We start from the raw sequence: 22,346 nt of genomic DNA, 5'->3' as shown, positions 1-22,346 counted from the left end.
GCTCACCTGGAGGTTCTGATGCTCCTGCCTCCCTCTGCTTCTCTGGTACCTAGAATCCAGGTGTGTGCCAACATGCCTGGCTTACTTCATTTCTAAGAAATCAAAAGTTTTCATCCCATAATTTTACAGGTGGCACATTTTATCTCTTTGAGGATATTACGGTTTTAGACACTCTCTTTGTGCTGATGAATGCAGCTCAGTTGGTACAATACTTGCCTAGCACCCCAAAAGCCCTGGGTTCGATACCCAGCATCCTATTGAGAAAGACTTCATAATCCCAGCACTTGGAAGGTACAGACAGAAGGATCAAAAGTTATAGGTGATCCTTATATACATAGTGAGATTGGGGCCAACCTGGGCTACATGAAACCCTGTCTTTAAAAAAAAAAATGTTCTTTCCAGTTATCTGGTTGGTTCCTCTGTTGGTTTTCCTTGTGATTTATCACCTATTTAGTTGGTGCCTCTCTCTGTCTTTTTTATTTTTCTCTTTAAATAATTCAAGTCTTGGCATTTGTTCTTTGTTTTATATGACTTTACTGTTTCTTGATACCTTAACTTTTGATACCTGGTACACTGGTGATTTGGGGGAAAAAATGGGGAAAGGGTGTGCAAAAGAATCCAGCTATGTGACCTGAGGGCATCCTGAAGGTCAATAGCTTATGAGTCTATGTGCTTTATAGACGGTCCAAGCTGGTCTGGGACTCACTGTGTTGTCCAAGATAGCTTCAAACTTGCAGTCCTCTTGCCTCAGCCTCCAGAGTGTTCATGCTGTAGGTATGCACCACCTATCTCAGCTACAATGCCTAATTCTTCTTCTTTTGTTTTTCTTTCTAGTTTTTCAAGACAGGGTTTCTCTGTGAAGCTCTGGCTGTCCTGGAACTCAGTCTGTAGACCAGGCTGGCCTCGAACTCACAGAGATCTGCCTGCCTCTGCCTCCCGAGTGCTGAGATTAAAGGCGTGTGCCACAGGTACCAGCACCAGCAGGCAGTACCTGATTCCTGATCCCAGCAGGGATAGAGACTTGCCTCTTACCGCTATCCCTGACCACTTCTACTGTGCTCCTGCCTTGCCCTCTGGCAGTCACCCGGGTGGTTCCATTGCGTACTGACCACATGTGCTCCTAAGCTGCCCCCATCATTAGTGCTGGTCCTGTTGGCTGCAGATTTCCGGCTGGGCTCTCCACCTCCAAATTACTCCCATCTGCTCTATGTCTCTCCCGGATGCCTCAGAACATCTAGCCCACTGCTTCTCATTTTCTAATGTGGCTAGGGACTTATTTTTAGCTTTAAAATTTCTAGGATCTGGTGGTAGGTGGAGGGGATGGGAGTATGTTCCTGCTGGGTATCTTAGCCCAGTCTCCACACTGTTTGTTCTGTGCCCTTTCCACCTCTGTTGTCCTTGTCCAGCTCTCCTTTCCTATTCTGTAGCCAGTCACTCTCCTGATGAGTCATACATACCCTTGCTCCTTCCCTGGAGGATTCTAGGCAGGGGCTCTACCACTGAGCCACGCCCCCAGCCCCTCACTGGGGGATTCTAACAGGAGCTCTACCACTGAGTCACACCTCTAGTCTCTCACTGGGGGGTCTAGTGCCCTGCCACTGAGTCTTGGCCCCAGCCTCCAGAACAGGCCTGTGTCCTTAGGCCCAGCTCTCCTGACACTCCTAATTTCACAGGAATTTCTGACATGCTTTTGTCTCTTTCAGCCTTGCTCTGGCCCATGCTTATCCTTCTGTGGTAACGCTGTCCCTTGATGACCCACGGGACTGCAGTTAATGGATTGATCTTTTGGTGCCTAGCTTGTAGCCTTTCCTAGAACTGACCCTGCTCTGTTCCTGTAGATCCCTGTGCTCATCAGGAGGTTGGGCCTCTTCTGTAACCAGGTCCGTCTCTGTCATGCTTCAGTGGCAAGGAGGGGGTTGAGCTTTTCTACGGAATCCACAGGTCAGTGACTGAGAGGACACCAGGCCTTAGAGCCTGAAGTGCTTTAGCCTCCCCTCAGCCCCTGACAGAGGATCTCTGATAGTTCATATTGTCAACTCAATAGGCTCTAAAAGTACCATGGAAACAAAACTGTGGATATGTCTGTGGCAGAGTTTCAAGACTAGGTCAGTTCACGTGAGAACGTGGGCAGGACCTTGGGGCAGCCGTTCACACTGCCTTCCCAGTCAGGAGCCGTGAGTGGTGTTTGCAAACAGCTTGCTTCCTCTTGATTATTTAGTCCCTGATCCCAGACCCCTGGCTGGTGCCGCCCATATTCACCCCAATCAACCCTCTCTAATAAGCTTCCCAGACACTCCCGGAGGTGTGTGTTTTAGCTGATCCTAAAGGTTAACGTTCACAGGCCAGATACACAGGTCAGTGTTAACCAAGAGTTCGTCTGGGTGTGGTATCGCAGGCCTTTAATCTCAGCACTTGGGGAGGTAGTGCCAGTACATCTGTGTGAATTGGTGGACAGCCTGGTCTGTGTCACAAGTTCCAGGTCACCTAGGGATACACAGAGAGACTGTACCTGGAGACAGGGTGCAAAGAAACTTAGAGTTTGAAGAAAAGAGTGTGAAGTAGAGTAAGGTAGAAAAGATCAATTATTAGATATTGGCTTATTGCTGGATGGTGGTGGCGCGCGCCGTTAATCCCCACACTTGGGAGGCAGAGGCAGGCAGATCTCTACGAGTTCAAAATCTCGCCTACAGAGCAGATTCCAGGACAGATAGGACTACACAGAGAAACCCTGTCTCGAAAAACAAACAAACAAACCAAGAAAAAAAAAAAGAAAGAAAGAAAGGAAGAAAGGAAGAAAAAGGGGGAAGTGTTGTGTCCGGCCAGCAGATCACAGCCTGGGTTCTAGCCTGGAAAGGCATTTTGGAAACCTGGAAGAGAAGAGGGGCTAGGCGGCGAGAGAAAGAAATGTAGTTAAGACAGTATTCTGATCAAAGCTCAATTTTACTATTTCCAGACACTCAGTTATAAAGGAAGGGGGAGGGAACCCGATTTCCCGCCAAGTAACTCGGGGTCCAGTAGCAGGAAGAACACGTGTGTGCCTCCAAGCAGCAAAGGGGCAGGGTCCAGCAGTGGGCGTGGCAGGACGAATGAGAAGGAAGCTCCACCCTTGAGCAAGCAGGTTCAAGCAGGTGGGGGAAGGGAAACCACAGGGAAGATATTGGTGTATTTAGTGATTTATTTAAAACACTGCTTGTACTGCCTGTTTGTCCAGCAGGACATCACTTGCTACCAAAACAGAATGACATGGAGGAACAGCTGAAACAAGGGGTCATTTGTCCTTAACAACCTGCTGACACTTCTGTAAAATCTCACTTGCTTGCCTGCCCCACCTAGAAGCCTTCCAGGAGCTGTCCTGGCTTGAGTCTGCTGGTTCCAGCAACCCCATAAGCCTCGGGGCTGGCCGAGAGATAAACCATACAAGGTGAAGAATGAGCCTCTAGTCAGTACCATCTCTGCAGGCACTGGGTCAAACCCTTCCCGAGTCTGACCTTGTGTTTTATTCTTCTCCTCACACAGTTAAACAAAGTAAAACTCTGGGAAAAGGTTACCATGTAACAATGATCACAACAAAGCTTTAGGGGTAGTAGCTACCGAGAAACTCCCTAGCAAAGTAGCAAAGCCTGTGACCTTTATAACAAGAATGAGCTCTCCTGGCAGATATGCAGAGCTCAGGGCTTGGGGTCTAGAGAGGAAGGAGCCTCTGGATAAGCATAAGGATATATTCTATTGGTAGGCAATGCCAAGTACATGGAACCTCTTTCATAAAAGTGGATTCTAATCACTGAGAGCTGAAGCTCAGGATTAGGGCCTAAACAATACTCAGGATATTAGTGGGAACCCAGGGGAGGCTGGCTCCTAACAGAATAGCTAAGGATCACCACGTTGTTTGACCATTCTAGCATTCCAGGTAACCAGCTCACTTGATTGACAGGTTTCTCCTATGCTTACGCTAAGCTGTGCTTCCTAGGCACTGGTGACATCTCTCTTCCCTTCTCATTGATGTCTGAGTGCTTATTCTAGAAAGAGTCCCACAACAGGCAGATCTGGTCCAGGCCTGATTATGACAGTTAACTGTCAAGTTTGATAGAATCTAAAATCAACTAGGAGACATATCTCTGAGTATGTTTCTAGATCGGGTTAATTGAAATAGGAAGACCAAATGGGCGGCACCATTCTCTATGCTCAGCACCATTCTCTTTTATGCAGCTGGAGTCCTGGGCTGCATAAAAAGGAGACAGCGAGCTGAGCACCAGCATCCAACTCTCTCTGCTTCCTGACTGCGGTTGCCATGTGACCAGCCGCCTCATGCTTTACCGGTCATGACAGATTGGACCTTCAGACTCAGCCCAAATCAACTCTCCCTTCCTTCCTTCCTTCCTTCCTTCCTTCCTTCCTTCCTTCCTTCCTTCCTTCCTTAAGTTGCTTCTGTTGGGAATTTTATTTTGACAATACCCCCTTTCCCCATAGTATGCTCTTCTACACTGTCCCTGGACCATCTGGGAACAGCCAAGGCTAACACAACTGTTGCTGTCCCCACAGGCACTGGTGCCATCACACGGTGACAAGGACAGTGTCCTGCCAGGTGCAGAATGGCTCCGAGACGGTGGTCCAGCGAGTCTACCAGAGCTGCCGGTGGCCTGGGCCCTGTGCCAACCTCGTGAGGTAAAGGCACCTAGGGTGCCCGGTTCTGCCTTGTCTTTCTGTTCCCTCGCATGATGTGACCCAAGTACAGTCCTGGGGTTGGCTGCCTTGATGCTGGGAAAGGAGAGTTGGCCACAGAATCCATGAACAGGGAGTGAGGTGTACATGCCGCCACGAGAGGGACATGCTCCTACCTGAGACAGTGTCATTGTTCCGGATTATTGCTGATTCTTGGGGGAGGGGACAAAAGAGATGGAGAGGGATGGTAGGACTAAGGAGGAAAGTAAATTTAAAAAATATGGGCTTGGAAATCTAGGTTTTAGAGCTGCTGCCCCTTAATAGCCACGCCCACTCAGGGCCACACCCTATTACAACACCCCTCTTGAGGGCACATTCCGCAGCCAGTCCTCTCAGCCTCACCATCCTATAGTCACACTTTCCCACAACCACACCGTCTCACAGCTGTGCCCTACCACAGTCACCACCTCCAATAGTCACACCCTCTTGTGATCTGAACTCTCACAGACACACCCTCCAAAACCACGCCCCTTCAAAAAGCCACACCCATACACAGCCCCACCCCTCAAGCACGTGCATTCCCAGCCATCCTTCTTACCCTCTCGTATGTAGCTTGCAAGCTCCACCTTCTCACAACCTTGCCTTCCTAAAGATTTCCCTTGATGCTTCATTGGCTGGGAGCCTGCAAGTCTCAGTTTCCCTACCTTAAAATGGAGAGGACAGAATACTGCCTCAAAATATTGCTGGGGGAGGAGATGAGACTCCATGATGGAAGTCCCGCAGGAGCCTAACTTCTAATCAACTCTGAGGCGCAGGCTTTTGAGGAGTGTCGAAAGGCTTAGGAACCAACTCCAGGCGCTCCTGGTGCGGTTCAGGCCTGAGCATGCTGCTTGCCTGCATTCCTCGCTCTGAGGTTAGAGAAGCAAATACAGGATCCCCCACCCCATCCCGAGCTGACTCTGGCCTATTCTTTCACTTAGAATCCCACTTGCTCAGCGTGTCTGGCCGTGTTCCAACCGCAGCATTTACATAGTCGCGTTCAGGTTTCCGTATTTCTTGCCTGTTTTGCCTGCCCACTTTTCTGAAGTTGTGTGGGGCCCAATTTTGGTCTCCCCATCCTTTGAAGCATTCCTGGGTGCCTTGATTTGTGTTGGCATAGAACCGTGGTGGAGAAAACAGAATACAGAAGGCACTTCACTGAGCTTGGGATCAGTTGCAAATTGCTTCCCTTGGTCCCCCGTTGCTTTCTCCATGGTAGTAATGTCACTTCAATCTCTGGATCCTGGGTCTATCCTAGACAGTAAGGGGCTGGTGATGTAGCTCAGTGCTCACCTAGAATACATAGAATCCTGATTTCCATTCCAGCACTGCATAAACTAGGCATAGTGGAACATGCAGGAGGATCAGAAGTTCAATGTTATCTCTGATACAGAGCACACTCAGGGCTAGCCTTGGTTACATGAGACCCTGTATCAAAAACTAAAAAAAATAAAAATAAAAGAAAGAAAGAAAGAAAAAGAAGAGAAATAGAGAGACAGAGAGAAAGAGAGATAGGCAGACAGAGAAAGAGACAGAGAGACAGGGATAGAGCGCTCTGGGAAAGGTTGGTTGGGTGCCTGTATTCCCAGCACTCAATAGCTAAGGCAGGGAGACTGAACTTCAGGCCTGAAGATACTGTCCCAAAAGAAAAAGATACTAAACTGGGTTTGGGAGGTGGTTCAGTTGGTAAAGAGCTTTCTGTATAAAGAGGAGACCTGAGTTCCATTCCCTGAACACTTGTGAAAAAGCTGGGCGGGCACAGTGGCACATGCTGGCAAGCCCAGCGCCAGGCAGGCAGAGGGAGGTGGATCCCTGCTGCCCTCTGGCCAGCTGGAGGCACAACGCCAGATGACTAAGTTACTGGGGACAGCGGTATGTACATTTTGGGGGACATGGTAGGTGTGAGGATGGAGATGGCATTGAGCAGGGAGAAACTTAACATAAGAATTTGACAATTTGCTGTGAATGGAGCAAGACTAGGGTTTGACTGAGGGACACAGCTCTGTCATAAAGTGCTTGCCTCCCAAGCATAAGGTCCTGAGTTCCATCCCCTGAACCCAGGTTAGAAGTGGCTTGGTGGTATATACCTGTAACCCCAGCTTAGCAAGGGGCAGACATTTCGATCCCTGAGGCTCACTGGTTAGCCAGCCTATAGCCAGCCTGGATGAATTGACATGCTCCAGGCCAGTGAAGACCGTGTCTCCAAAACAAAACCAACATGGACGACTGATGGGGCTTCTGCGCACAGACATGCACGTGGTCTTGGCACACACTGCTGCTGCCCTGCTAATTAAAGTCGAACTCTACCCTTGACTGGATAGCCTTCTGAGCTCTGCACAATATGGAGGACCCCCTTCATTGGTAGGGCTTCCCCTTCTCCGACCTTGTCTGGGGAGTTCAACTCCCCAGGCCCTATGCTTCTATCTGCAGAATGTCATGTAACCTTAATTAGATCACAGGTGTAACTTCCTTTCTCCCGATAAGAACCCATTCAGCTACAACCTGAGATGCTGAAATGCTTCCTCATGCTAATGGGCATTTTGGTACACAAAGCCTTCATCCAGTGACCATTGCCCATCCTGGGTGTTTCTATCCCTAGTCCCCAAAACTATATAAGCCCTGATCACCCCAAGTAAAGTTGATATGCCTCCCTGTAGCTGGTCTCAGTGTGTCATCCCCTTGACCCCCTAACCCCCCAACACCACGAGAGGGGGGGGAATGCAATCAAATTAAGCACAGATTTAAAACAAACAAGGAGAACTCAAGCTGAACATAAACGTTCATCTCCCCCTGCTTCCTGACTGCAGACTCAATGAATGTGTCTGGCTGCCTTTGGGTCCTGGTGGACTATGCCCTTGAGCCATGAGCCCAGATTAATCCTTCCTCTCTTATGGGTCAAGTTATGACACAGCACTAACAAAGACCTGGAGGCAGAAAGGACCGTCTGGGTGTCCTTGCTCAGTGCCTCAGTTTCCTAGTTGGGACAGGGGGATGACTCCTATTCCCTGTCTTGCTCTGGAGTGGGGGATAGGCTTAGCTTGCGTGTGTCCCTTACAGTCAGTGTCAGGTGGTATTAGACATTAGCCTTGGGTGCCCCCAAGGCTCTCTCAGTCAACTCTTAGCGGTGGTGGGCTGGGTTCAGGAGGTCTGCCAGACTCAGAGGAGTCACATGGGCACCAAGGGGTGGGTCGCTTTGCTCCACCAAGCCTCTTCTGCCCTTGGCCGACTCTTCAGCTCCTCTGAGGTCTTTGATGGCATTCCAGCCAACCTTTTCCAGATGTGCTGAGTGGAGGGCTTTGGAGGAACTCTCTCCTCCTCATCTGCCTCCTCATTCCGCCTCTGCCAGACGATCCCCTGCTGGCCGGCCTCCTGCTTTGGTGGGGCTGCCTGCTGCTCAGGGGGCAGATGCCTGCCAGGCTAAATGGAGTTCTGATTTAAATACTTTAAGATGTGGGCTAGCCTTCCCGTCCCTCCTCCTCTTCCTCCCACCCCCTATTCTTTCTTCTTCCCCTCCTTTCTTTTCCCCCTTCCCCTTCCTCCTCTTCACCCTGACTGCGGAATCTCAGAGGCTTTCTTGTCTAGGTGATGCTCCCCACCTCTGTGGACCCGAGCTACAAATGGAAGCTGCTGTCTGCTGAGTCTGCTGTCTCTTCCCTGTTGTTCTTGGTGTGTACATGTTTATGTGTGTAGGCGTGTGGTATATGCATGCAGAGTCCATAGATCTACCTCAGGTGGCACTAGTGTCACCATCTTGTTTTTTGAGATACAATCTCTTATGTAGCCTGGCACTTGCCAGTTTGGCTAGGCTAGATGGCTAGCAAGCCCAGGAATACACCTGTGTCCACATCCAACAGTTAAATTTACTATTATTATTATTATTATTATTGTATATGTAAATGTCCAGGTCAGAGGACACCTTTATGGAGCTAATTCTCTCCTTCCACATTTGTAGTATGGATTCCAGGAATTGAACCCAGGTCTCCAGGCCTGTGTGGCAAGCCCTTCACACACTGAGCCATCTTGCTGGCCCATGGCCAGCATTTTCATATGGGTCTTGGGAATCAGGCAGGTTCTGGTCCTAATCATTTCAAGCACTCTACCCATTGAGCTCTCTCTCTCTCTCTCTCTCTCTCTCTCTCTCTCTCTCTCTCTCTCTCTCTCTCTCTCTCTCTCTCTCTCTCTCTCCAGCCCTCATCTGATTTCATTGTTGTTTTTGAGACAGGCTCTCACTAGGAAGCCCAGGCAAATGTCAAACTCACAATTCTCTTGCCTAAGTTGTCTGTGGCTGCCCCTGGGGAATGCTAGAGGCTGCAGTGGGACCTCCCCTCCCTCCCTCCCTCCCTCCCTCCCTCCCTCCCTCCCTCCTGGTCCTCTGCTGCTCCTCAGGAGCTAATCTCCTTCCTCTGAGCAGTGCCATGCCTCCTTGTTTCCTGCGGAGGCTTTGCTACCTCCCAGCCTGTTCCTCTTCACCGAGGTCTCTGATGAGGTATCAGAGAACCAGGCAAGCAAGGGGGCCTGGAAAGATGACCTGGCCAGTGAGAGAGGGATGCAAGACTCTTTGGATGAGGTCTTAGGATGAGCCAGTGGGTCCCAGACTGTGGCAGTCCCCCAGGCTCCCATTAAGAGACCTCTTGTTACTACAGGGAGATGTCCTTTGAAGGCCAGAGGGTTATGGCCTCTATGCATCTATTTCCGGTAATTGAGTATCTCACCCCGATAGGAATACCTTTTGCAAATCTCTCTCTTTTAAAAATGTATTTATTCTGTATCGAAAGATGGCCTAGTCGGCCATCAATGGAATGAGAGGCCCATTGGACTTGCAAACTTTATATGCCCCAATATAGGGGAATGCCAGGGCCAAAAGAATGGGAATGGGTGGGTAGGGAAGTGAGGGGCGCTATGGGGGACTTTTGGGATAGCATTGGAAATGTAATTGAGGAAAATATGTAATAAAAATATTAAAAATTAAAAAAAATGTATTTATTCACTTATTTATTTAGTGTGTGTGTTCACATGTGTGCATGCACCATGGCACACATGTGGCTGCCTCAAGACAACTTTCAGGAGTCAGGTCTCTCCTTCCACCTTGTAGGTAGGTCCTGGGGATTGAACTTGGGTGGTCAGTCTTGGCAGCAGGCACCTTTCCTGGCTGAGCCATCTTGCCAGTCCTTCTAATCTCCTCTGAAGCAGCCTGCTTTGGGGCACACCTTGGGCACTTCTGCAGACTTTCAAGATAGTCACTGAGAAGCTGTGGGTCTGTAGCAGGTCCCCCTCTGAGTTCCCTGCATGCCACATAATTGGGATTTTGACCATTTCTTTGGAGGACTTGTATGTCCTTGAAGGGCATGTTAGTGTCTTAGTTAGGGGTTCTCATCTGTGAGAAAACATGCATGTAGTCTACCATCCATGTAAGTAAGGCAGGAATTCATGGCAGGGACCTGGAGGGAGGAGCTGACAGAGAGACCGTGGTAGGGTGCTGTTTAGCATCTGGCTGCCCATGGCTTGCTCAGCCTCCTTTCTTACAGCATCCAGCTAGGACCGCCAGCCCAGCGGTGGCTCTGCTCATAGTGAGCTTGGACCTCCCACGTCATCAATGAAGAAAACACACCACAGGCTTACCTACAGGCCAATCTAGTGGGTGTATTTTCTCAACTGAGGTCCCCTTATCCAAAAATGATACTAGCCTGTGTCAAATTGACATAAAACCAGACAGTACAATCAACTAAATGCTTCATGGCTATGATAAAATAACCCACAAAAGCAAGCTCAGAGAGGAAGGTTGGGTTTTGTCGCCTCGTTGGAGAGTACAAGGCCATCATAGTGGGGACATGTCAGCAGGAGCTTGAGGCGGCTGGCCACATTGGAGCCACAGTCGGGAAGCAGAGAGACGGATGCCGGGGTTCAATGGAACGATGCCTTTCCCATTCAGGGTGGGTCTTTCCACCTCCATTCACCTAATATAGAAACTCTGGGACGGGCATGTCTAAACATTGTCTCCATGCTGACTCTAGAGCCTGTAAAGTCGACAGTCATCGATCTCTGCAGAGAGTCAGAGGGTCTCTGCAGGATTGGAGGCCTACAGAAGACAAGGCCTCTCTGACTGCGCAGGGTCCAAGTCCAGTGTGGAGGTCAGAGGAGGACGTCGAGTGTCCTCTTCTGTTACTTCTATCCATTTCCTTTAAGACAGGATCTCTAACTAAACCTGAGCTAGGCTGGCAGCCATCAGACCCCAGCAGTCCCCCACCTGGACATACCGCAGCGCTGCAGTGCCTCTCCTGGACATACCGCAGCACTGCAGTCCCCCACCTGGACATACCACAGCGCTGAGGTTACAGGTCCAGGCAGCCAGGTCCAGGCTTCACTTTTGAATGCTGGGGATTTGAACTCGGGTCTTCATGCCTGCACAGCAAACACTCTTACTCACTGAGCCACCTCCCAAGACTCCAGCAAAGAGCTTTGATACATCGCTTGGCCGACAAGAGCACACTCACTGGCCCCATTGGCGGCTCGAGTCTGTCAAATGCATGCTGCTTTGAGCCCGACCTCATTCTCCTCTGGGTATCAGTTTTTCTCATTAAGTGAGACCGTTTGTCCCTGCTGGGTCCTTGCTCCTCAGTTAGCAGCCCTGATTCCCTTCCATCCCTTTCCTTCCTTCCTGTCTGGCCTCGGGTGGAGATCTCTCATGAGGCAGGTCCCCTCCCTGGGAGAAATACTCACCACTGAACTCAGTGACCTGTGTCTGATCTCTGGGACCCACATGGTAGAAGGAGAGGACTGACTCCCACAAGTTGTCTTGTGACCTGCACACACTGTGGTGTGCACACACCTAAACGTGTACACTAATAACGCCCAAAGCTGGGACTGGAGAGATGGCTCAGAGGTTAAGAGCACTCACTGACTGCTCTTCTGAAGGTCCTGAGTTCAAATCCCAGCAACCATGTGGTGGCTTACAACCATCTGTAACAAGATCTGATGCCCTCATCTGGAGTGTCTGAAGTGTGTACTTACATATAATAAATATAATAAATAAATAAATCTAAAAAAATAATGCACAAAGCTGGGGCAGAGTTAGCTTCATCACACCACCTGGTATTGGCTGCTCACTCTTGTGTGCCTGCCTTGTCTAGCATTTTTTTTCCCTTTGTCCAGTGTGCTGAACAGTTTTCTCTCAACTTGACAAGAGCTAAAGTCATCTAAGAGGAAGGAACCTCAGATAAGAAAATGTCTCCATAAGACCCAGATGTAAGACGTTTTCTCAATTAGTGATTGATGGGAGAGGGCCCGGCCCATGGTGAGCAGTACCATACCTTGGCTGGTGGTTCTGGGTTCTGTAAGAAAGCAGACTGAGCAAACCACAGAGAGCAAACCAGCAAGCAGCGCCCCTCCATGGCCTCTGCATCAGCTCCTGCCTCTAGGTTCCTGTTCTGTGTGAGTTCCTGTCCTGACTTCCTTCAGTGATGGACTAAGATATGGAAATGTAAGTCAAATAAACCCTTCCCTCTCCAACTTGCTTTTGGTAAAGTGTTTCATCTCAGCAATAGAAGCCCTAAGCAGGACAGCCTGAGTCTTGCTACATAGCCCTACTTGAGCTATAACTGGCCACATAGACCAGACTGGCCTTGAATTCTCAGAGCTCTACCTGCTTCTGCCTTCTGAAAGGCAGCATTCAGACTCTGTAAAGACTTCTGCCTCCCAAGAGGCTGGGGTTAGAAGTGTACACGTCCATGCCTGCCTCCCTGTTCAGGCTAACAATCCCCTTGCTGGCACAAAGCAGACTGTTGGGAATGCTTTTTTTTGTTTGTTTGTTTGTTTTTGTTGTTGTTGTTTTGGTTTTTCGAGACAGGGTTTCTCTGTGTAGCCCTGGCTGTCCTGGAACTCACCCTGTAGACCAGGCTGGCCTCAAACTCAGAAATTCACCTGCCTCTGCCTCCCAAGTGCTGGGATTAAAGGCGTGCGCCACCACGCCTGGCTGTTAGGACTGTTTTGCTGAGTGTGTGAATAACTTATAAACGAAGCTCTCTTACAAGATGCGTAGGAGGGGAAGAGGAGGGAGCTCGTCAACTCTGCCCAGGGGACAGAGGGAACATTTGAGTTTCACTGTGAAGGGTCATTGAGAAGAAGAAAGAAAGGTATATAGGGAGGGGAACTTTTGTGTGCACGACCAGGTTTGACAGGGGAGGATGAAGCATCCCTACGCTCCGTCTTAGGGAGGGAGATAGCTCACAAATTCATACTGAAGCCCTCTGGATATCCAGGAGACCAAGTTGCCCGTCAAAGGTAGCCTTGGTCGTCCAGGCTGGCGAAACAGCGCCACCCACTGGTGGAGTCTGTGCTTGTCGTTGGCGCCGGCTAGGAGCTTTGCAGAGTCGGAATGATGGCACCAGTCAGCAGAGTGGTCCATAGTGAGCCAGAGGGGAGCTGTACTGGAGGATCAAGCTCTCCTCCTGCAGTTCAGGAGCCTGAAAGCAGCAGCCTCTGGAAGCTTCTGGAAGGAAAAGTGCTCTCAAGGCACGAGATGGCCAGAACAGACTGACTGGACCCTGGAGCGATTCCACAGCGCCACGGACATCCAGCAGCAGTGGCGCTGTTAAAGTTGCTAAACAGACTTCTGCCTCAGTTTCTTCCTACGCAAGCTCAGAATGATCATGGCCTCTTGACTTGCTCTACATGAACATATATAAACCACTCGATTCACCGTGTTAGGGCCAGCAAGACGGCTCAGCAGAAAAAGGTGCTTGCAGCCAAGCCCGAAGACCCAAGTTTGATTCCTGGGACACGCACAGTGGAAGGAGAGAGAAAGTTGTCCCCCCCCCCCCCCGTGATCTCTAGAGGTGTGCTGTGGCACGTGCTGAGCGCTCTCCACACAATAATAATGAAGTGGTTTTAAATGTTCTGTTTTGGGGTAGTCATTGTTTTTGTGTATATGTGCACTTTTTAAAAATTTAAAGATTTAAAAATGGTCTTTAATGAAGGGAAATCTCTGTGTGGGAGTATGTGCACACTAGCTCAGGTGCCTCTGTAGGACAGAGGCACTGAGTCCCCAGAGTGGGAGTTACAGGCAGTTGTGAGCTGCCCAATGTGGGTGCTTGGAGTTAAACTCAGGTCTTCTGGAAGAGCCCGTCATACTTTTAATGTTCGCGCATCTCTGCAGTCCCTTACTTATTTTATTCTGTGTGTGTTGCTTGCGTGTGTATATGTGCACCATGTATGTACCACCTCAGAGCTCCTAAGAGGGAGTCTGTGCCCTGGAACTGGCCTTCTAGATGGCTGTGAGTAGGTTGCTGGGAATCGGACCTGGGCCCTCTGCAAGAGCGGTAGGTGCTCTTAACCACTGAGCCATCTCTTTGGTTCTCTTACTGGCCTGGAACTCAGCAAGTAGGTTAGACTGGCTGGCCAGTGACCCTCAGGGGTTCTCCTATCACCACCTCCTCTGGGCTGGTGTTACAAGTGCTTGCCACCACAGCTGCCATTGTCACACGATTGCCGAGGATCAGAACTTGGGACTTCAGGCCTGACCAGCAAGCGTGTGACCAGCTAAGCCGTCTCTCCAGCATCATCGCTTAAAATGTGGACCGCAGTACCTCTCAGTGGTCAGAAGCTGGGAGAGAGAGGGGCAGTATGTAGAGGGAACTGTCCCACCCCAGGTAGAGCAGGGGACATGTAGCTAAACGGTGGATACTCTCTCTGGCTTGCGGAATGCTCACAAGGCACATCTTGGAGGAGACCTTCAAGAATTCCCACAAGCAGAGCCTATTCCTGAAGTCCAATTTTAGAAATGGCTGTGATTTGTGGGTTTTCCTGTCAACAGGGTAGCTCCAGATGCTGCTACCAATTAACTCATCATTTCTCCATTTGCCCATTAAATCACCCCATGACAGTGGGTTTAAATGTTTGTGAAGCCAAGTCGCCTTGTGTGGAAGGGGGATTGGTACAGACACGTTAAAGCAGAAAGCTGGAGTAGCACACCGGAGCCGGGGCTTGCGATCTTTGACCATATAGGTTTTGCTTTGTTTGGCTGTTTGTTCTTTTTGTTTGTTTTGGGGGGTATTTTATTTGTTTGAGAGAGGGTCCCACTATGAATAGCTTAGACTGGTCTCAAACATGAGGTCCTCAAACTTCAGTCTCCCCAACTGCTGCATTCACAGATGTACACCATAACACTGGGCTTCATTTCATTTTTCTTTTTCTTTTTTTTTTTTTTTTTTTTTTTGGTTTTTCGAGACAGGGTTTCTCTGTGTAGCCCTGGCTGTCCTGGAACTCACTTTGTAGACCAGGCTGGCCTTGAACTCAGAAATCCGCCTGCCTCTGTCTCCCAAGTGCTGGGATTAAAGGCATGTGCCACCACTGCCCCGCTTGATTTCACTTTTTAACCTTTCTCTGTGTGTATGGGCGCACGTGCGCGAGCGAGCGTGAGCATGCGCGAGCATACGCACACGCACAGTGCACAGGTAGAAGTCAGAGGCTTTGGGAATTGGCTCTCTCCTTCCACTGTGTGAGTCTGGGGCAATCAGGTCAACCATTTACCCATCATTCCATTACACCAGCCCTTTAACCTCCCTTTTGAGACTCAGCCTGGAGCTCACCGACTTGGCCAGGCTGACTGACCAGCAAGTCCTAGGAAGTCTCCTGTCCCCACCTTCCGAGGGCTGGGATAATGAGCGCACGTCCCCACACCTGGTATTTTAATGTGTGTTCTGCATTTCAAACACATCTGGTACATGCAAGGCAAGCACTGTACCGACCACACTGTCCCCTCAGCCCTGCTCTAAACCTTCTTGATGTGCCTGGTTAGAAACATTTTAGCTGAGGAAGGATTCTAATGTGGCTGTCTGAATTTTAATCAAAACGCATTTGCTGAGGGTGAGCAACGTTCTGATCACAGTGCAACCCCAGGCTTGCTTACTCAAGACTGTGAGACACTTCTCCCCAGCAGCTGAGTGTGCTTACAGAGCTAGAGAAAGACAGGGATGAGCATGGTCTGGTGGTACGTGCCCGGGTGAGCAATCCAGATACTCAGAGGCAGAAGCCAGAAGATTGCGTGGTCAGGCCTAGCCAGGACAGTACAGAATATGTCTGAGATCAGCCAAGTCAACTTAAAACCCTGTCTTACAAAGAGGGCTGAAGGTGTTTGGTGGGAAAATGTCTACCTAGAATCCCCAGTGAGGGGCTGGGGGCGTGGCTCAGTGGTAGAGCCCCTGCCTAGAATCCCCCAGTGAGGGGCTGGGGGCGTGGCTCAGTGGTAGAGCCCCTGCCTAGAATCCCCCAGGGAGAGGCTGGGGGCGTGGCTCAGTGGTAGAGCTCCTGCCTAGAATCCCCCAGTGAAGTGCTGTGGGGAGGGCATGTCCTTGTGGTATAGCACCTGCTTGGCATCCTCTAGTGAGGGGTTAAGAGAAGGAAGAAGAGTCTGGAAGGACCCTGATCCCTGTCTGGGTCTCCAGGGCTGGTGATTTGTCTCTAACCACAGAGCCAGTGAGCACAAAGCTGAGGTGACAGGTCCGCTGTCCTGCTGTCCTCCCAAACTCTAAGTAGGCCAGGTACCTTCAGCAGCCAGTCTGGGGTTGATGGGCAGGAGTGCATGCCCCACTGACCGCGTCCTTGTGTTAGTTACAGGACTCTCATTAGACCAACCTACCGGGTTTCCTACCGCACGGTGACTGCGCTGGAGTGGAGGTGTTGCCCTGGATTTACTGGAAGCAACTGCGAGGAAGGTAAGTAGGAGCTGGGATGCTAGCCATCGAGGCTGTTTCTGTCCTCACTCGCCATGTGCCCTGTGTCCGCTGGTTCCCTCTCTGCTCTACGTGCTTTGAGAACTGGAGTTCTTTACTCTTTTGACGATCCCTGAGCCCCGTACTCTGGGCAAAGCGGTCCACCATGCTTGTGGCCAGCCTGGGTTCCTATTTACACTGGCTGGATGGGAAGTGGGGGAGCCTCAGCAGCTCTGATCTCGGAGAGGGAATTTGATTTACAGCCTGTTTCTCCTTCTGGCTCCGACACATTCAGAACTGGAGCAGGTACTACTAGCAGTTTGTGGCTAAGCGAATGCAGATGAGATTTAATCTGGTACAAACAGGCAGACACCAGGATGCCGAGCTGTATCTCGCTCCCCTCAGATTAATTATATAAAAACATATACCTTTTGTTTATGTGTAGGTGGGTACACATGAATTTGTGCATATGTGGAGATCAGAGGTTGACACTGGAGCCGTCCACCTCGTTCTTTTGAAGGTCTCTCACTGAGACCTGGGGCCCGCTGATTAAGGTAGGCTGTAGGCTGGCTGGTTGGACAGTGAGGTACAGGAATCCCCCTGCCTCCAACTCCCCAGTGTACACAACACACCCAGGTTACTGATACTCGGGTCAAGACCTTACTACATGACTCTCTAGACCCTCAAATTTATTTTCAATGTGTTATATTTATGATAAGTATATCTGTGCACTGTCCTATTGTAAGTCAAAAAGCACCTATTCATATTCAGTGTTAAAGAATAGAAACACCCGGAATAACATATTTCAAAGTAGCTTCCTATCTCCCTTTGGCAAAAAGAAAAAGAAAACCAAAGAGTGGTAACAACAACAAAACTTGAGATTGTGTGTGTGTGTGTGTGTGCATGCAGTACACTTATGTACCGACCATTCAGTGGCTTTCAAGGGCATCTCTTCTTGTGGACTGACGTCCTTCTATAACTTTTTGTGGTTATAGAATATGGAAACACATGTCGTTTGTTAGCTAAACGTCTAGTATAAGGTATTTGAGTTATTTCCGCTTTTGCATAGCATAGCATCTTTTTAAAATAAGTAAAATTTTCATATACTTAAATGTGCAAATGTTTGTTTAGTTATTTGTATATATACATCTCTGTGTGTGTACATGTTGTGCATGTGTGTGTATGTACATATGTATGTGGGGGTGCATGTGTGTGTATGTACATATGTATGTGGGGGTGCATGTGTGTGTATGTACATATGTATGTGGAGGTACATGTGTGTGTGTGTGCATATGTATGTGGGGGTGGATGTGTGTGTGTGTATGTACATATGTATGTGGGGGTGCATGTGTGTGTATGTACATATGTATGTGGAGGTACATGTGTGTGTATGTACATCTGTATGTGGGGGTGCATGTGCCTGTGAGTAAGTGTGGAGATCAAAAGAGGGCACTATAAAGAGGGCACTACACATCTGTCTTAGTTAGTTCCATTCCTGTGAAGAGACACGATGACCAAGGCAACTCTTAATAAGGGACAACACTTAATTGGGGCTGGCTTACAGTCACAGAGGTTCAATCTATGATCATCATGGCAGGAAGCACGGCAGCATTGAGGCAGGCATGGTGTTGGAGATGGAGCTGAGAGTTCTGTACTTTGATCTGAAGACAGCCAGGAAGAAGACTGTCTTCTAGGCAGCTAGGAGGAAGGTCTCAAAGCCCACCCCAACAGTGACACACTTCCTCTAACACGGCCACACCTACTCTAACAAGGCCACACCTCCTAATAGTGCCACATCTCAGGCTAAGCATAGTCAGACCACCACAGCATCCTCTCCATCTGCTTCTTACAACTTTTCTCTTTCCTTCCTTCCTTCCTTCCTTCCTTCCTTCCTTCCTTCCTTCCTTCCTTCCTTCCTTCCTCCCTCCCTCCCTCCCTCCCTCCCTCCCTCCCTCCCTCCCTCCCTCCCTCAATCTTTCCTTCCTTCCTTTCTTCCTTTCTTTCAGATTTAATTTTATGTGCATGGGTGTTTTGATTGGATGTATGCCTGTGTAACATGTGCATGCTTGGACTTACAGAGGTCAGGAAAAGGGTGTCAAATCCCCTGGAACTGGAGTTCTGGATGGTTGTGAGCTGACATGTGGGTGCTGGGAACGGAACTGGAGTCCTCGGCAAAAGCAGCCTGTGCTCATAGCTGCTGAGCCATCTCTTGGCCTCCTCCCCCTGCTCCTTTGAGGCAGTGTCTTTCCCTGGATCTGAGGGCTCATCTTGTGTTTTCTCAGCTTGACCAGAAGCTCGCAAGCCCCAGCCACTTCCTGCTCATACCTTTACGTATCTCCTTGTTTGCTTGTTTGGGATCCAATGAGTTTCATTAGGGCTGCTTTCGAGAGTCTGGCAGAGGGCATAGCTCATCCGAGACTACAACACTGAAGAAATTGCCTTTCCCTACCCAGCAACCATCCACTACTGCAGATCTTTAGGGAAGGGTGGAGCCTCCCGAGCCCCTCCCTCCTCTGGGATGGGGTCATGATGGGCCTAGTCTACAGTAGGTCTCTTCAGGTAAACACTGCAGGTTAGCCCTGAGAGTCCAAGAGTCCAGATGCGGTGCTACACCCATGAGACAGCATCCTGAAACCTTCACACCTCCCTCCAGCTCAAGCTTTTACTGTCATTCTGTCCCCTTCTCTAAGGTGTTCCCTGAGCCTTGGAGGGGGTGACAAGTTGCTATTAAATTGAAACAATATTGGCCTTGTTCTGGAATCAGCCTAGATATCCACCTGTAGATGAATGGATAAAGAAGCAGATGTACACATAGTGGGTTTTATTGCGCCACAGAGAAGATTGAAATTCTATCGTTTTCAGGAAGTAAATGAGGCAAAGAACTTCATGTTGAGGAGACTCGGCCGGGCTCTGAGAGGCAAGGGCACGTACTTCCTCTCACGTCCAGAATCTAGATGACACCTGCGTTTGTGTGTGGAAGATGGAGGTTGGTGTTGGGTGTCAGTCTCAAGTTCTCTCCACCATGTTTTCAGAGCTGATGTTGCCGCCTGGCGAGCTCCAGTCATCCCTGTCCCCGCCTCTCTGCTGGCAGGATTTAAGGCACACATTGCTGTGTGCATGGGTGCTAGGGATCCAATGTAGGTTCTCATGTGTGCACAGCAAGAGCTTTACAGATGGAGCCATATCCCCAGCCCTTAAGACATTTTAAGAACGCTTCTGACTCACGTGGCACCAAAGCCAAGTGCAGGAGGCAGGCACTGAACATGAATATGGGTCTACTCTTTCTTTGCTAGGTCTGATCTGAGAGTGACTCCCCGGGGCTGGAGACATGGCTTTAGAGTTAAGGGTGACTGCTGCTCTTGCAGAGGACTGGAGTTCTGTTCTCAGCACCCACACCAGGTGGTTCTCCACTGCCTGTAACCCTAGCTACAGGACATCTGATAACTTCTGGCTTCCTTAAGCTCTCCACATAATGCCCGCACTCACCCCATTACATACAGCTGCATGTACATATAAGTAAAAATAAAATAAATCCCATGTCCTACCAACAGGTGTCCCTCCAGGGAGCCATGTCCATGGTCTTCACCTTGAATATGATGCAGTAGAGAAAGGATTTTCAGCCCAGTGTTATACGCTGTCACTGTAGGCAATGTAGGGAAACCGAGACTCTGAGGCAGAAAGAGAGTTAGTGTCAACACAGAGCTGCAACACAGCTCTTTTTTCCCTGCCTAGAGTTTTGAAGGTCCAGGGAAATCCCACCCATAGTTATCGCAGGCATAGCCTGGGTTGAGTCTTTCCCCGGTATACAGGATGGCACTGTCCCTAGCAACTCAGAAGTCAGATCTCATTTGGGATGTGTAGGCTTAGAGTTTTCAAAACTTACATTAATTATGGTTCTTTAACACTTCAGCCTCCTTTCTAGCCCCTGTCGGTCTGTGTGTCTATCCGCACACAGATGTACTGGAGGCTCTCTGCAGAGAGCTTTGTCCTGGCCCAGCGGGAGGGGTCAAGAGAAGGGGAAAGGGTGTGAACAGGGAGGGGGAAGTGTCTCCGCCTGCCTCTGCCTCTGCCTCTGCCTCTGCCTCTGCCTCTGCCTCTGCCTCTGCCTCTGCCTCTGCCTCTGCCTCTGCCTCTGCCTCTGCCTCTGCCTCTGCCTCTGCCTCTGCCTCTGCCTCTGCCTCTGCTGCTGAGGATGATGATGATGATGATGATGAGCTGAGTCGCTGCACTGGCTGCGCTGAGCCAAGCCAAGCTGGCTGGTGAATGAAGTGCACGGAAGCTTCTGGTGGCAAAAGCGGCAGGAGTCAGGAGAGCGTTCTCTTCCCAGGCCATGTAACAGCTCTTGTGAAGGATGCTCTCAGAGGGTGGAGTAACTCTCATACACCTTTATTCCTTCCAGATAGGGTCTTCTATACAGTTTTGGGGTGGGTTGGGTCTGACAGCAGGTGCTTCCTATTAGCTTGGCCTGAGATGCCTCATCTACACGAGGAGGGACTTGTGGGTGCTGCACATGACTGATGACCACAATTCTCTCTATGGGGGGCTGTGGCTACTTGACAGGGGCCTGGAGTTGTAAGCAGATAAAGCTCCTACCGTCCCATCAGAGTCCCTGGGGCCTTAGCTTGACATTACCAGGCTTCCTTTCATGGTTCTCCACCCCACAGTCTACCACCCACCAGAGGTAGGGAAGAGAAAGGTTAATAGGAAAGGGGGTTGTGGACTTGTTTAGAAACAGCTCGTTGGGGCAATTCCAGTCTTTGTTGTCAGCAGTCCAGTTCAATGGCAAAACGCCAAATACAAAACAGCAGAGGCAGTCCAGTCCACTCGGCAAACGCCAAACATGAATCAGTAGCAGCAGCTCAATCCAGAAGAAACCGAGAGTCTCTGCCAATCAGCATGAGTCTGAGCAAGCGGCAGGGACACCACCCGAATTTCTCTGGCGAGCTTTTCTCTATGAAGCAAAGATCAGCAAAGAAGGCAAGACAAAGCAATACCACACAGCATCATCAGCGAAGACCAGCATCCGCAAAGCCCAGTGAGGACCAGCCAAGAGTTGCAAGGTGAACCAATGCAAGAGCGTCGTCCGTCCACTGTTGATGGGGTTATACTTACACTCTTTCCAAACATCAGATGCCTCTCAAGCATTTACTCCAGGAAAACATCACATACCCTTTCACCAGGCAACTTCCAGAAAAACGCCACGTGTCTGCTTCAGCAGAGCATCCTCTCATAAGACAGGCTACAGGAAGACATCACACGACACAACCGCGTCCCCGTCAAAACCAGAAATTCCCACTTCAGGGGTGCTTGTTGGGGTTTGAGTATGAAGTACCGCCCCCAGGCTCATGTGTTCTAACACAAGGTTCCCAGCTGTGGCATCGCTTTGTAGATTGTGGGAGCTTTAGTGGGGAGGAGACTTGATGGAGGAAGAGAATCATATGGGGTAGAGGTCGGGTGGGGTGAGGTGGGCTTGGAAGTTTGTGGCAAAATTTGTCCCCCTGATGGGCAGACTAAACAATGTCTGCCCCTACCTCATAACGTCCCAGTAACAAACCAAAGTTTCATTCCACCAAAGTTCACCTCGGGGAACTAATGAGTTTGTTGGGTTTACTTTAAGTCATGGATGAGAGGGAGGCCAGGTGCTGGAGCATGGGAGACCTTAAAACAGTCTCCTTGGAAGGTCTGTACCCAGCATGGATGGTGTCTCTGACTCTCATGGCTTCTCAGATGAGTTTTCCTCAGCCTATGAGTGAAGATACTCAGATGAGGGTCCCATGGCCCTCCCCACGACAGCATTCTCTGGAATGCCAGCGTTCAGCTAGCACAGCCATGATGACCTTTTGCAAGCAAGCACAGCCGGCCCTACGATGGCGGTCGTTGTTTGGCTCGAGACAGTTCTGTGAAACTTGTTTGCAGCCCACTTCCTGTCTACTCTCTGCTTCC

The 22,346-nt window shown here is 49.8% G+C and overlaps 1 protein-coding gene across 2 annotated transcripts in view; it reads left to right on the top strand.

The window, feature by feature from the left end:
- Positions 1 to 22,346, top strand: part of Col26a1 (collagen type XXVI alpha 1 chain) — a 135,711-nt gene that overhangs the window by 29,866 nt on the left and 83,499 nt on the right. The window contains exons 2-3 of one of the 2 annotated variants that reach the window (XM_085836333.1): positions 4,540 to 4,662; positions 16,309 to 16,406. In XM_085836333.1, the coding sequence (XP_085692459.1) occupies positions 4,540 to 4,662; positions 16,309 to 16,406 (221 nt within the window). Of the gene's footprint in view, positions 1 to 4,539; positions 4,663 to 16,302; positions 16,407 to 22,346 lie in introns of both variants that reach the window. The other variant, XM_085836332.1, reaches the window with a different exon arrangement.

This window comes from Mus caroli, unplaced genomic scaffold, assembly GCF_978045245.1.
Source record: "Mus caroli unplaced genomic scaffold, Mus_caroli_1 scaffold_4, whole genome shotgun sequence".
NCBI classification, from domain to species: Eukaryota; Metazoa; Chordata; class Mammalia; order Rodentia; family Muridae; genus Mus; species Mus caroli.
This window is presented reverse-complemented; position numbering and strand designations above follow the sequence as displayed.